Genomic DNA, 16,332 nt, shown 5'->3' with positions numbered 1-16,332 from the left:
AAATAACTAGCAGACGGCCTAAGCAAGTCGACTTACGTCAAAACAGTAACCTCAAGGCCTGTTCACACCGGGACGAATTTCGCGCGCGATATTCGGCGACGTTTAACGCCTCGTGACTAAACAAAGGGCGCCAATGTGAGTGTGCACACCGACGCGAAAATGCCATGTGTAAAAGCGTCATTTTTTTAAAAAACGCCTCGGGTTCGTTTTTTTGGGTTTGACACGCCGCGTTAAAAACTATCTGACCAATGAGATTGGCGCTTTTGCTCACGTGTCTGGAGCTTCTGAAGTTACAGTAAAACACAACTTGGGGGCGCTCAAACACAAAACGGTCTTGCCGAGCACACATATGTAACGGCGAAGAAGATATACGCCAAGTAGTGTCTACACTGCCGTGAAGAAATAAGACGAGGAAGATGCAAGGCAAGATGAATGTAGAGCTGCTGGTCTCGTTGGTGTCGGAACATAAAGAACTATATGACAAACGCGACAGCGACTACAAAAATCTTGATACAAGAGAACTGTTATGGAGTGGTATTGCAGAGCAAATGGGCCTTAATGATGAGTTTCATTTCACTTAAAGGAATAGTTCACTTTAAAATGAAAATTCTGTCATCATATACTCACCCTCATGTTGTTTCAAACCTGTATGAATTTCTTTCTTCTGCTGAACACAAAGGAAGATATTTAGAAGAATGTCAGTAACCAGACAGTTTCTGGGTCCCATTGACTTCCATAGTATATTTTTTTCCATCTAATGTCAGGGAATGAATTTGCATGTTCACTCGGCTCATCGTCAATGAAAATCGCTTGGGTGTGAACACAAAAAACGCGTTGAAAAACGCTGACGAATAACGCGCGCCAATATTCGTCCCGGTGTGTACGGCCCTTCAGACTTCTAATTCGTGACTGGTGTTTTGTTTTGCTCTATCCTCTGCACTTCCGCGTTCGTCATTACGTTGTGCGTCAAGGGTTACTCTTTCGCCATAAATCAATGCGTACGGCCGTCTGCCAGAAGCTAGTTATTTTAGTCGATAAAGTTTTAAATATGAATATTTTTCTTACACGAACGCATCACTTCACTTCAGAAGGCCGTTATTATCCCCCTGAGCCACGTGGAGCACTTTTATCATGGTTGGATGCGCTTTGATGGACATCAAAAAATATAAAGCCATTCACTGGCATTATAAAGCTTGGAAGAGCAAGGACATTTTTTAATATAACTCCAACTGTATTCGTCTGAAATAAGAATGTCATATACACCTAGGATGACTTGAGGGTGAGTAAATCATGGGCTAATTTTCATTTTTGGGTGAACTATCCCTTTAAGAATACCCTTATGATACATAATAAATGCAAGCTTCATAGAAAATGTTACCAAAACTTCTTTCCTTGGTCAAAACCCATATCACTTGAGCATATCACTTGAACAGTGTGAACTGTAATATGCAAATTTCTCAAAAAGACATTCAGGTTCACTCAGCTTCCTGACATGGCTCTTGGGTCTCCTCCACCCCCCGTCCCACCAAGAACAGGCCCTCCACCTGAGTCCTCACTGCGACGGTCAGAACATACACACACCTTGTTACACCTCTTTTTTCCCCTCATGGCAGTGACTAGTGCATCAGTTCAGCACTTATTTTTGTTCCATCATTTACTCAAAACCAAATGACTTTCTGTCTTCCGTGGAACACAAAAGGAGATGTTCACAAGTCTAACAGCTAAAGTAAATGTGGATAGAGCTATCAAGCTCCAAAAATGATATTAAAGTACCAATAAAGTATGTACGACTTGTGCGCTATATAAGTCCTCTAAGCTTGCCATTATTAAGTAGTTATGCACTGAAAAGGAGAGCTTCCTTAAAAAAATTATAATAATAATAATGTCAACAATGTCATTATTGTAATCAACTCACCATGCCAAGTTTGATAAATGACAGAAATTTTGGTCTGTCCCTCAGGCAAAGTTATTGCTGGGCTCCAGACTAACTTTTTAGAGCAGCAAACTCAGACACTTCTCACTAGATTTCACAGAGCTGTTTAGTGAAAAGTGAATATTGCGCTGGTGGCAGAGCTCCTCTGAGATTAAATTTCCGGCTGACCCAGAGTCAATGAGGGCTGGTATAGAAACAGATACATGGACTGCAGTCAGTACCACAACTGTGGTAAGTGGTTTCATTTCAACAGAGGGGTCATAAATAAAGCTCACCGTGGGTCTTGGAGGACGGATGGGACGTGTGTATCTGATGTGTCCTGAGGCGCCACAGTATAAACACAGACCCTGGGCCAGCCTTCTCTGCCGGCAAAAAGGCAAACGAGTGTTACCAAGTTGCATTGGTTCGGTGTCTGGTTCTGGAGCGCTGGGAAACTCTGGCTGGCGGAGATGATGGGGGAAATACTGGCTCGGTTGTTCATCCAGACAATGCTGCACATGGCGCGCCACTTGGAGTGATAGTTGAATGAACTTTTCAAGTCCCATTGAGTCGTCATAGGCAGCGAGATGCAACCGCAGACCTGGAGCCAATCCCTGCCGATAGGTGGTCATTGCTTCAAGGCTCCTTGTGGTTAACCAAAGACCTGGCGGAAGTGCCTTGTGAAACTATCCAGGGATTGAGTTACCAGTCCTGCTTGAGTCTAGAGAATTTCGGCCCACTGTAAAGCTCGCCCTGACCACAAGGATATAATTAAGGCAATCTTGGCTCGATCTGTGGCAAAACGCTGCGTTGCATCTCTAGAGCCAGTGAGCATTGTAAAAAGAATCCGTTGCAATTCTCCGCCGAGCCAGAGTAGGGCGGCATGATGGCCACGGGACTGGTGTGCGTTACCGGAGAAGGAGAAGCAATGGCGGATGTTGTGGCTGTGGAAGTGCTGAGCGCATGCTTGAGTCCATCCACGATCTCCTGAAAAGGATCTGGAGCGCTCATGCTGCGTTAAAGTAGGGTCTGGTCTTCTGTAACGGATTGACTCAGACAGGTGTTGAAGTGTTGTAATTGTATAGTGTAGTATTGGAGTGTAAGGTGTAATGTAACATTTAAGGGAGTGTAATGTATAATTTGTGAAATTTTTGTGATTGTGAATTGTTTTGTGTGGATCAAGTGTACGTCGATGTTTATTGGATGTTGACTGTTGTAAACAGATACTGTCATGAAATAAACTATCAGACTGTATATATATATATATATACAGTGAGGAAAATAAGTATTTGAACACCCTGCTATTTTGCAAGTTCTCCCACTTAGAAATCATGGAGGGGTCTGAAATTGTCATCGTAGGTGCATGTCCACTGTGAGAGACATAATCTAAAAAAAAAAAAAATCCAGAAATCACAATGTATGATTTTTTAACTATTTATTTGTATGATACAGCTGCAAATAAGTATTTGAACACCTGAGAAAATCAATGTTAATATTTGGTACAGTAGCCTTTGTTTGCAATTACAGAGGTCAAACGTTTCCTGTAGTTTTTCACCAGGTTTGCACACACTGCAGGAGGGATTTTGGCCCACTCCTCCACACAGATCTTCTCTAGATCAGTCAGGTTTCTGGGCTGTCGCTGAGAAACACGGAGTTTGAGCTCCCTCCAAAGATTCTCTATTGGGTTTAGGTCTGGAGACTGGCTAGGCCACGCCAGAACCTTGATATGCTTCTTACAGAGCCACTCCTTGGTTATCCTGGCTGTGTGCTTCGGGTCATTGTCATGTTGGAAGACCCAGCCTCGACCCATCTTCAATGCTCTAACTGAGGGAAGGAGGTTGTTCCCCAAAATCTCGCAATACATGGCCCCGGTCATCCTCTCCTTAATACAGTGCAGTCGCCCTGTCCCATGTGCAGAAAAACACCCCCAAAGCATGATGCTACCACCCCCATGCTTCACAGTAGGGATGGTGTTCTTGGGATGGTACTCATCATTCTTCTTCCTCCAAACACGTTTAGTGGAATTATGGCCAAAAAGTTCTATTTTGGTCTCATCTGACCACATGACTTTCTCCCATGACTCCTCTGGATCATCCAAATGGTCATTGGCAAACTTAAGACGGACCTTGACATGTGCTGGTTTAAGCAGGGGAACCTTCCGTGCCATGCATGATTTCAAACCATGACGTCTTAGTGTATTACCAACAGTAACCTTGGAAACGGTGGTCCCAGCTCTTTTCAGGTCATTGACCAGCTCCTCCCGTGTAGTTCTGGGTTGATTTCTCACCTTTCTTGGGATCATTGAGACCCCACGAGGTGAGATCTTGCATGGAGCCCCAGTCCGAGGGAGATTGACAGTCATGTTTAGCTTCTTCCATTTTCTAATGATTGCTCCAACAGTGGACCTTTTTTCACCAAGCTGCTTGGCAATTTCCCCATAGCCCTTTCCAGCCTTGTGGAGGTGTACAATTTTGTCTCTAGTGTCTTTGGACAGCTCTTTGGTTTTGGCCATGTTAGTAGTTGGATTCTTACTGATTGTATGGGGTGGACAGGTGTCTTTATGCAGCTAACAACCTCAAACAGGTGCATCTAATTTAGGATAATAAATGGAGTGGAGGTGGACATTTTAAAGGCAGACTAACAGGTCTTTGAGGGTCAGAATTCTAGCTGATAGACAGGTGTTCAAATACTTATTTGCAGCTGTATCATACAAATAAATAGTTAAAAAATCATATATTGTGATTTCTTGATTTTATTTTTTAGATTATGTCTCTCACAGTGGACATGCACCTACGATGACAATTTCAGACCCCTCCATGATTTCCAAGTGGGAGAACTTGCAAAATAGCAGGGTGTTCAAATACTTATTTTCCTCACTGTATATATATACAGCATATTTTGCTAACGGCTCTTCCCTCAACTCAAACATCACGCTTGTAACGGCATGTCTCAACAGGTAAATGAAGGCTACTTTCAATAAAAGGTCCAACATATACATGGTGTAACACCCAGCATACCCGGTTAAATAATTCAGCACTCGACACTGGTTTATGAGAATGGTTAAGGTGTGTTTAGAACATCTAGCTCCACCCATTACATCCAGTGAGGGGGAACTGGACGTCAAGCTCCACCCATTGGCTCTGCAGTGAGCAGCCTCTTAAATTCAGTAGCACTAGAAGGAAAAAAGGTGGCAAAATGCAACCATTTAGTTGCAGTCTAGGTCAAGGTAGGCAACCAGCCTTGGGCTACAAGATGAAGATAAAACAGAGCTTCCCTCTTTGGTGGTGTTTGCTCATGCTGAATCAGATTCAGAGATGACAGCCATGCCTGCTTGGGCCACCGCACACTCAGACTCATTCTGATCGATCACGGCTGGATGATTGGTTTCAAGGCTCGGAGCACTATGCGAAGATCGTCTTTTTTTCCGGAAGTGCATGAAGAGCTTTGGCAGTATGGATGTCCATTAGTGCCAAAATCTGTTCAAAGGTTTTCCTCTCTCATTACCCTCGACTGTTGGGCGGTCAGGGGGTTCATGGGGATTCCCCAGATGGAGTGTGAAATTTCATGTGAATGTGAATGGAGTGTGAATGCCAGGATCCCTGTCTCGGTTCCTCAGCAAAACATGAACGAAGTGAGTAATGCCGGTCATATTTATACCCTTATGTAGGAGTAGGTGTGACTCGGCATGCAAATCTCACTGCCCAATGTCCATTGGCTCGTTTGTTACCACTTGGAGGTGACTGGGCTCCCAGGCGAAACCCCATGACGTCAGTCCGACACAAGGTCTCTTTTCCCTCCTTCAGGGAACAGGGGTTATATTAGTAACCTAGACGTTCTTCAGCAAAGTTTTGATCACATTAACAATTTTGAGGCCTTAAAAATTTGTGTATCAAATATTATACAGTAACAGTAGGCTTTATAGGGTTAATTGTGCTTATTTTCTTTTCTTTTTTTAGCTTGATTGCATCAATAGCCATTCACATTCATTGTTTGGAAAAGAGCAGCCTGGACATTATTTTTCAACATTTCAAAATATTCCTTCAACAAAATCATGTATTTTCATGAAGTCTGCCATATAACTGTTACGAACTGCTCCGAGACACGAAGGTTGAGATCCAAATGCAGCTTTAATTAAGGGGAAATCCAGACACGTAATCCAATATACAGGCAATAGGTCAAAACACAGGTAGGCCGTCCAAACAAACAAACAAAACAGGCAGGGGTCAGAGGCAAAAGAGTAATCTACAGAACAGGCAAAAAATCCCAAAACCAAGAGACATGAAACCAGGGAAAACGCTCGGAAATGCAGTGCAACAACATACAAAAATTTGCAGTGAGTGAATGAGTGAACATGGTATAAATAGGCTGAGACTAACAGGGTGATGAGACACAGGTGAATGCAATCAGTGATGATGAGTCCGGGCAGTGAGTTATGGAAAATGTAGTTTGTGAGGGAGTGATAATAGTCTGATGTGGAGTGCCCTCTGGTGGCTCTCAAGGGCACTTCAGCTGGTGACGTTACAATAACTTAATTATAATTAATTCTAGTTACTTCTCTCTGTACAAAGGCAGCATATTGACTTTCCACATAAATCAACACTATCACCTGGTGGTAAAACCATGTCAATGCATGAAATTGTTGCATATGTTCTTCAGGTCATCTTCTGATCTTGGTCCAAAGGGTCATTGTCCTGAATCGTCAATGCAGAGTCAGCATGAAAGTGCTCCCTACATGGCAAACAACAGAGCGCCACTCCCTCCTGTCACTACTGAGCCCATTCCCAACCACTCAGGTTAGTGTGTGTTTCAACTGTTTTTCTATGGTTTACAAACATTCAATAATGACTTCTCTCATGCAAAGGCCTTCACACCTCATAGCCAGTAAAATTTCAGCCGTGTATGTCCATGAACATTGATGGATTCCTGTACTATACTTCCATATGAGTAATCTTTTTTTTTAAATATACTGTTCAATGTTACCATTTCATGTTTTCAACATACATCCAGCAAACGAGAAGTTCAGCGGGAGTTTACTATGTCCATATTTTTCATATTTTCTTCAAGCAGTGTCACAGTGCAAATTTTTTCCCTTTCAAAATGTTGTTCAAATAAAGTTTCCAAATTGGGATTTTGTAACACTTTGTTTTGATGGTCCCTTTTGAACATTCTGTTGACTATGCCAACATATCAGCTTATTCTAACCCTAACCCTACCATTCTACTAATACTCTACTAACACTCTAATGAGAGTTAGTAGGTGCAACGTTACTTATAGTCAACAGATTGTTAAAGGGACCTTCAATATAAAGTGAACCAGAGATTTTTGCAGTGATGCCATAGACCAACCATTTTTGTTCCACAAAGAATCTTTCAGGAAAAACCTTCCTTTTTCGTGTGAAGAAGATTTTATTTATCTGGGGCCATATTCACAAAGAATTTTAAGGCTAAAAGTAGCTCCTAACTGGCGAATTTAGGAGCAACTCCTAAAAATAATGGGCGTGTCACTCGTAACTTTAGGACTCCTAATTTTTTTGACTAAGAGTAATTCACGAAGCATTATAGACCTAAAAGTAGCACCTAAGCCTGGGACAGCTTAAAAGAAGTCGAGAGGACTCCTAACTCACTAAGACCTATTCACAAACCGCTTTTTGTGGCATTTCACGTTGCGATGTTTTGAAATGCGTATGCGGGCGGCTACAGGAGCTTCCAATCGCGAGGGAACAATCGCACTACTTGTGTAGCGCACGCATTCTCAGACCTGTCACCTGTCACTCATCATCGTAGGGGAGGTGTTTGGAATCATTCCCGCGTTACAATCATCAGCCAATCAAGGTGGTCACTTCAGTCAAGCTCGTGCATGAGTAATGACGTCATCCATAGCAACGAAGACTCACTCTTAGTTTAGGAGTTGTCATTTTTCTTTACTAAGAGTAGGTCTGAAAGGCGTTGTGAATAACTTTTAAGAGAAAACTCCTAGCTAAAATCTTTTAGTGCGATTTAGGAGTACTCCTAGTGGTAAGATAAAATGCTTTGTGAATACGGCCCCTGGAGAACATTTTTCCACTTTAACCCTCTGGGGACCAAGGTGTTTTTGGGGCCCTTGAGATGTTCTGACATGCCTTGACATTTGTGGTTTTTTCAGTTATTTATAAACATGTTAATGGCTAAGGTGTAAATTCACTCTATATAGCACAAACAGGGCTACCATAATATGCGAGCAACGTGTATGTAGATGTTTGTATTTTTAAGAGAATAATGTTTATGCGTGGTTATTGGAAAAAATAAAAATGAAAGTTGCTGAATTAAGACCACAAAACACATATTAAATATGTGTCCACAAGACTTTTGACTAATGGATGTTGTCCCTTTGAGTTCTAGCTTCAAAATTATGTGAAAATAGTCTTGCTTTATCGTTCACAAAAAAAAATACATTGATTTAAATGGTGTAAAACAGGTTTTGCTTGGAAAGCCATTATGCGAGGGGGGCGTGGAGGAGGAGTAGTTTGTCCCACCCACTCTGCATAATGACTCTGCCTAATGCCCATTCATTGAGGTGTGACACCGACTGAGCCACAATGCAAGGACAAAAGATGTATTTAGAAGAAGACTTATATTGACCATTTAAGATTTCGCTTACATCTCTCTTGTAAATATGTTTTGCTATTTTATTAAAAATGTTACAATTACAACAATAATTACAATTTCAACAATATTTCAAGTGTACTCTTTCTTTGTAAAAAAAAAAAAAAAAAAAAGATTATAGGCCTACATTTTATCATATGTATTCATTAGTTTGAATATAGCCAACATTGGAACATCTAACATCTTAGTCTATGACTTTATTTTTGACAAAAATAGTATATATATATATATATATATATTATATATATATATATATATATATATATATATATTATATATTATATATATATAACGTTAGATATGAGCAGAAATTGCTAAACAAAAGCTTTTTTGATGTGGCGGTATATTCTACAGTAGCCTAAAAACTGTACCCTAGTCTAGTCAACAAAATGTTGTCTTTCATTCTTCGCCTGACTGTAATGTTGTTTTTATGAAATATTAGGGCATATAAATGCTAATTTGCAGTTTAATACGTTGCTTATACAAATACATTTTATTTCAACATATTCCAGTCGATTTTTACTCATCTCAGTAGGCTATAGCAAAGCAGTTTATTATTTTACACACAGACGCGCGATTCATATTTAGGCTAAACAGTCTTTACAAATATGTCCCCTTCATTCATCTCACAGAAAGGCGAGTCATATTATAGAAATGGGATTCATCTTTTTGCGGTTTACATAGGCCTACACTAACGTTATTCCATAACGTTATTCCACACGTGAGAAAAGAAAACAGCCTACCTCACTCCTCAGCGGAATCTGCTCCTCATTTCAGGAGATATTGCTCCTCATCAGCACTGTTCTGAGGAATCGTTTCTCCATAAGGTAGGCTATAATGTCTCACTTGCGAGGAGTCGCGACGCGCTTTGTTTACAGCTGATGTGGGCGTTTCACAGCTCTGAAATGGTTCTCAGAATTTGCGTTTGAATAGCACGCGCTCTCCGGGGCGTGGTCACATTACTGTGAATCATCTCGTAATGAGGTCGACTGGAGTCGCTCTCTTTTTATACAGATTACAGAAGCTGAGAATATTTGTTTTTTATATAAATGACTTCATTTAAAAGATGCGATCTCAAGCTTTATGCCCGTGGGTCTGTTTGCCTGTTTGACTGAATTTTCGCGGAGTTATAGATCATTTTCGAACGCGTTTCAAATGGGAGTTTACTGACAGAGAGAAGGCAGAAATCGCATCATGTTAATTTTTCTTTATTTGTCAAAAAGCAAAACACTTTATTTTTATTGTGAGTATACAGAAAAAAAATAGACACTGAACAGGATCGATTGATGTATTACACGAAAATGAAAGATCAAAATTAACAGAGCATTTAGTGTTTATTTTCATTGCTAAAAAAAAAAAACGAGCAAAACGCGCGGGCGCGTTTTTGGTCCCCAGAGGGTTAAAGATCCATTTGTGCAATGGAAAGGTTTCATGGATGTTGAAGGTTCTTCATAAAATCTCTTTCAGTCATGACAACTCTCAGAGTGGATAGATTTCAACCAGTATTTATTTTCCATGGAACATGGAATAGGCTTGATTTTGGCAGACGAGATCTGCTACTGTATGCTGCTGCTTCATACAATAATTTGTTCAGCTTAGTCAAAAATAACAAACAAATGAAAGGCTGCTTCAAGAAATGTTAGAACCTCTGTAGCAGATCTCTACAGATGGCGCTTGGGAGGAGGATGGATAACAGAAGCTTTCACATCGCGCAGCGTGCAGATCGCAAGCTAGGGTAGGATATATATGTGTAGCGATAATCACTTCTGGGGAATAATTAACTCAAATGAAGGGGAATATTCATGAGTTTATGAATATGATTTTGCTTATCGTCTACACAGATTAAATTACCCAAAAAGGGAATATTTGATCAATTTGTCAGGGTAACTTTTACCAGAATTAATGTCAGTTATCTAAACATACTGTTTGTCCCGCAAACTCTATGTAAGACTTCCTTATCAAATACCAATGAAAGTACCCTTCTTACAAACTCCAAGAAATATTAATTTTCTGGCCGTGAACATTAATTTTCCTGTGTTTATAAAATTAAACTACTCAACGTAGTAAATAATAAAAGCTTTGTAGCTGAATCGTACTTCTCATTGACTTTGTAATATGAGCATTTAGACAGAAGCAATCAAGAATATAATGGTTTTAATAAATGCAAAACTAAGAAATACATAACTGCGAATCACAGAGTAAATATGCGTATAACAATACAAAACAGTAAAAACAATACAAGACTAAACGAATAACGAAAATGGGAGTGAGAGAGAGAGATTGAGAGGGAGAGAGAGTGTGAGAGGATGAGAAAGTGAAACTAAAAGTCAGGATGAGAGAGTGAGAGGAGTAGGGATCACAGAATGATTATAGTAGGGCAAAATCACAGACAGGGTAACCTTTGAGAGACAACAAGCAATCAAATTACATTAAAATTTGATAAAGCTAATACTTGCATGTGGTTTTCTTTGTATTGCTGAGGAAAGCAGAGTCGTGCGCATGTAAATCATCTCCCGAGATTTTCGAGCGGGAAGAAGTTCCTTTGTCCTGTGGGGGACGCCCACTGGAATGAGTTATGAGGAGATTGGATTAAGCCGTTCGGCTCCAGAAATATGAAATGTGTAAAACAATGCACGTTACTGCATTCTGCTATCGGAATTCGACTCCGTTAGATTGAGAGAATTACAGAGATATCAAACACGTCATATGAAGATTATAGGAATACAAAGTTTCATTCTAATGCACGATTATAGGCATTTGAAGTTCGATTCACACACGATAAAATTGTAGAATACTCCAATATGACATGTGAAGACATCTAAGCACAAAAGGAATACATTTAATACATTTAAAGGTACTTTTCTCTGAAAAGGTCCATGGATGGTGTGTGTGTGTGTGTGGGTGTGTGTGTGTGTGTGTGTGTGTGTGTGTGTGTGTGTGTGTGTTTGTGTGTGTGAGGTGATTTGTAAAGTGTTATCCTATAGCAGGGGGGTCGGGTTACAAGACCATGATTCTATTTGAGAACATTAATTAGGAGAAACACTTCCAAGTTACAAATCAGAGAATCATAACTATCGCATAAAAGGGCTAACCAAACATGCAGGCCTTAACCCCCTGAGGTCGGCTATCGCGCCGGCGCGATAGGCTCGTTTTTTTCCGTATGAGTGCAAAAAAAATAAAATAATAATAATAATAATTTTTATCTTATATGCTTGTGTTATACATCAATCGATCCTGTTTAGTGTGTATTTTTTTTGTGTATGCTCATAATAAAAACAAAGTGTTGTGCTTTTCGCCAAATAAAGAAAAATAAACATGATGCGAGTTCTGCCTACTCTCCGTCAATTCTGAAACGTGTCCGAAAATGAACTGTAACTCAGCGAATACTTAGTCAAACAGGCATACAGTCACACAGGCATGAAGCTTGAATTCTCTTCTTTCAAATGAAGTAATTTTTATAAAAAACAAATATTCACAGTTTATATAATATGTATGTAAAGAGAGAGATGTCAGTCGTTCTCATCTCAGCTAATTAAGTTTTAATGTGACTCCGCCTACGGAGACCGCGCTATTCAAACGCAAATGTGAGGCGATCCATACAAACCTGTGAAACGCCCACATCCGCTAGATAAGGCCGGTGAAACACTGGATGCGTGGCGTTGTCTCAGCTGCGTGGCGTGTCCGTTTTTATTTCGGCTCCCATGTTAACAGTTTAGAGTTTGCACACTGCCTGTGTGAGACGCGCGTCTCAGGCGCAGCACGAGCCGCGTGGAAAACGCGTGCATTCTAGAAATAGAACCGACGCCTATTTTTCACGCGACACGCAAGCGTCTTGGAAGCGTTTCCATGCAAAATTGAATAGGAAAATCTGTTTATTTGTCATTTTGACACGAATACATATTAATAAATGTCCTTTTGATGTTTAAAAGTGTCTAGGTTTTGACATAAATGCAAATATAAATGTAATTTTACAAAATATGATCGATTTTCAAATACTGCTGTATTGAATGAACAGCTTTTAGCAAACTCTATTGCTATACTGAGATGAGGAATATATACTGTATGTGTTTTGTCAAAAATAAAGTCATCAACTAACTAATGAATCCTTTACTTTGAAATACGTATGATAAAATGTATACTTTAGTTTTGAAAGACGTTGACTAGTTTTAAAAAGATTATAAAGTATGTATGTGCATGCATATATATATATGTGTGTGTGTATATATGAAGAGTTCAGATGCAAAAGCCTCTAAATGCCATCTGAAATTTTCTCCTAGAATGATCATTTTTATGAAGCTTGTATATTTAAGTTAGCTATAGGTGACACACCTGAATGAATGGCTCATTAACTATGCAGGGACGTAGTCTCACCAGGTGTGAACTACTAAATATGCATGATGCTGTTGGAGCGTTTACGCCCCATCCGCATATTGGCTTTCCAAACTAAAAGTGTTTCACAAAACTAAAATCAATGTATCGTTTTTTTGTGGATGATTAGGCAGGATGATTTTCATATCATTTTGAAGAAAAAACACTAGGCGATGACATCCATTAGTCAAAAGTCTTATTGCCACATATTTAGTATGTGTTTTGTGGCCTTATTTCAGAAACTTTAATTTTTAGTTTTTTCGATAACCATGCATAAACATTATTCTCTCAAAAATGAAAACATGTACATACATGTGGCTCACATATTATGGAAGTCCTGTTTGTGCTATATAGAGTGAATTTACACCTTTGCCATTAATATGTTTATAAGCAACTGAAAAAAGCACAAATGTCAGGGCATGTCAGAACATCTCAAGGACCCCAAAAACACCCCAGACCCCAGAGGGTTAATACATCATCTTAGATTCTGAATCAAATGCAAGCTAAGTTTTTGTGTGTGTTTGGAATGTCTGTGGAAAGTCCATTATCTCTTCAGTGCATCTTTTTGAGGCTCACCACAGGCACGTTAGTTTTAGGTCCTGGAGTATCTCTGAGAGGACTCAGCATCCAGCAATGATGTCAGAAGGCAACCTAAACCCAGACCTGGTGGCTCCATGCCAGTAATTTAGATGCTCGAGAGTCAGGAGGTTAAAAGCTTTAGTAAGCTTAGCAAAGAATGTGTTTGGAAGAAATGTGCTTTGAAAACACAGAGAGTCCGAATTTGTTAATTCAGACCAAACGAACGAATGATTCAATAGCCCAGTCGTTACATATGGTTACGTGGAAATACTTCTGATTGGCTGGTGCCGCAGCGTTGAAAGAACCAATCAGCGTTCGGTTAGAGTTTCATGCCTGAACTATGTATTGATGCCAATAAAGAACCTTCATTTTAGTATAGTTATGTAGAGTGTAGCTATGCTTATATTTTAAGTTAGGGAAGTTTAACACCCTTCCTGGATCATTGGTGATCTGCACATGAAGGATACCTCAAATTGTGAACCTTGTTGACGAGAGTTGGGCTGTTACTTTTTTAAATGATTTGACTTAGCTGATGATAAAATGTGAAAACATCAGAAACTTACATTGAAGGAGGGACTGGACCCATATCTAGAAAAGAATAACATCGATTTTTGGGTGGGCTATTTTGACGTCAAATATCAAGCAATCACAAAGCAACCACACAGAACACCTTCGAAACTTTTTAGCATCATGGCCATGAGTATGGCACAGCCAAACACTACTCATATTTCCTTCAGAATATGTAAAGATAAGTTAATCCCAATATGCTTAATAATAGCATGTGTTTATTTCAAATATACCTAAAATCTCTTCCTTTTTTGACCCACAGGAAATCCTATGACAGCAGTGTACGCCATCCCAGCCACTCATCCAGGATGCACAGGATATTTCATCTCTACACCACCCTCCTCCTATCACAGCCCATCCTGGATGTCTTACCCCCCTGAACCCGAGGACGTGCCTCCTCAGTGGGCAGAATCTGTAAGAATGCATTTATCATATTTATTTATTAGTTCTCTATCAGTTGTCCAATTCTGCTTCACAAACTGGGTTGCATCCCAAGACTCCAGTGCACGCATCACTAATACAACTTAACGTGGAGTAAACCTCATGGACTGCAACCAAGAGAAGCAGAACTGGTCTGTCACATGTGCCTCTATAAATTGTTCTGAATTTGGGGTACATTCTGTGTGCTTATGTGACCTGCCCTTGGGTGCAAGGCTCGTCTTTTTGGATTGTCCTTCTTATCCCTGTTTGTTTGTGCCTGCATTCACACGGTGTCTTTTTGCAGAACCAGTGTCATTTAGAAACCATTTGCTGAACTGAATTTATCGCTGACGTTGAGTGGAAACAACAAATTCCCGGGGTAGTTGAGCACATTTCTTCAAATGAACACTTTTCTTTTTCTTACTTTCCTCTGTCACAAGCAGGGTTGTGTGCCATTCAGAATCGAATTGACGTAAAAAAAAAAAAAAAATGTTAGGGACTTTTCGTTTTTTATTTAAGGCGCTACCGGAAGAGTTTTGAGATCTATAGTCAAAATAGACTTGACCCTCCCTTTGCCAGCAATACTTTTTTCTATGACCCTCCAAAATGATTGTGAAAAAAGGCATGACCCTCCCTGATAATTTATTGATTACTTCTGTACTGGTTTGCGCTTGGCAAAGATGTTCTGATAGCCATTGTTTTTTTACAACCATGACAAACGACTTAACCTCTGCTTTCTCATCTTACACATCACACTCCACTGTTATGGTGGCCATTTCAGTAGATTTACTCACTAACATTGTTGTGGAAACACAATAAGCATGGAAACTAAAATATCGTAGTATCGTGCTACAGCGCACATTCTATCAGCTGCAGTTCTGGCGCCTCAATCCCAATACTGTAAAACGTACTCGGTTACCTAATGTAACCTCGGTTCTCTCTAGAAGAGGGAACGAGTATTGCGTAAGTTGCTTACGCATCGGGAAAGTTCTCTTTCTTCGAGATCTGAAGCCAAAAAATTATCCTTAATCTTGTATTTATTGTCAACGCAGTGCGGCAGCCGGCAGACCGGCGGCAACTGCTTAAGCCTACCAGTGAGCCCTGCATGACGTTACACCCAATGAGGGCGCTTCGCGCCCTCCACACCCTTCTAACCATCAAGATGGGTGTGGCCAGTGTGTATATAAGGAGGGCTCACAAGCTGAAAAATCTGGTTTTCTTAGTCTGAAGCGCAAAAGCTCGTGGCACGTCACGGCAGGTTACGCAATACTCGTTCCCTCTTCTAGAGAGAACCGAGGTTACATTAGGTAACCGAGTACGTTCTCTTACGAGAGGTTCTCTCGTATTGCGTAAGTTGCTTACGCATCGGGAACCCCTTGTCAACGCCGTGCGGGCCGAGCATCCAGCACATGAATCCCAGGGAGACCGGGGAAAACATCACGCTGAAACAGGTGGCCGGTCGGAGAAACGGGCCAACACATGTACAAAGCACTTCACTTCGTATATAAGATAGAGCGGCACAGCCGGTCTATATACATCAACGTAAAGAGTGCGGCCGGCAGCGCTGGCCCACACAGTACATAAGCACATATTAGGGAAAAGAAATAGAGCGGTTTCACCGGTCTATTTGTGGAGAGAATAATTCCCAGCGCGACAGAGTGTAGGACGGGCGGCCAGCGGCGCGGGCCAGCACCGGTACACAAGCGCGTAACGGGGAATAAAGGAACAGAGCGGCACAGCCGGTCTGAGTACAAAATACTCCTTCCCTTGGTGCCATACCAGAAATATCACCAGTACGTGAACGTAGTCTGCGCATAAGCGACTGGGCAGAGCATACATGCCACT

The 16,332-nt window shown here is 40.6% G+C and overlaps 1 protein-coding gene across 2 annotated transcripts in view; it reads left to right on the top strand.

Annotated features, from left to right (window-relative positions):
• Positions 1 to 16,332, top strand: part of kiaa1549lb (KIAA1549-like b) — a 235,947-nt gene that overhangs the window by 195,322 nt on the left and 24,293 nt on the right. For both annotated transcript variants that reach the window (XM_079874251.1, XM_079874250.1), the window contains 3 exons: positions 1,466 to 1,563; positions 6,569 to 6,705; positions 14,330 to 14,481. In XM_079874251.1, the coding sequence (XP_079730377.1) occupies positions 1,466 to 1,563; positions 6,569 to 6,705; positions 14,330 to 14,481 (387 nt within the window). The remainder of the gene's footprint in view (positions 1 to 1,465; positions 1,564 to 6,568; positions 6,706 to 14,329; positions 14,482 to 16,332) is intronic.

Source organism: Squalius cephalus (assembly GCF_949319135.1).
Source record: "Squalius cephalus genome assembly, chromosome: 6".
NCBI classification, from domain to species: Eukaryota; Metazoa; Chordata; class Actinopteri; order Cypriniformes; family Leuciscidae; genus Squalius; species Squalius cephalus.
Note: the sequence above shows the minus strand (reverse complement) of the source record. Positions and strands in the feature narration are given on the sequence as shown.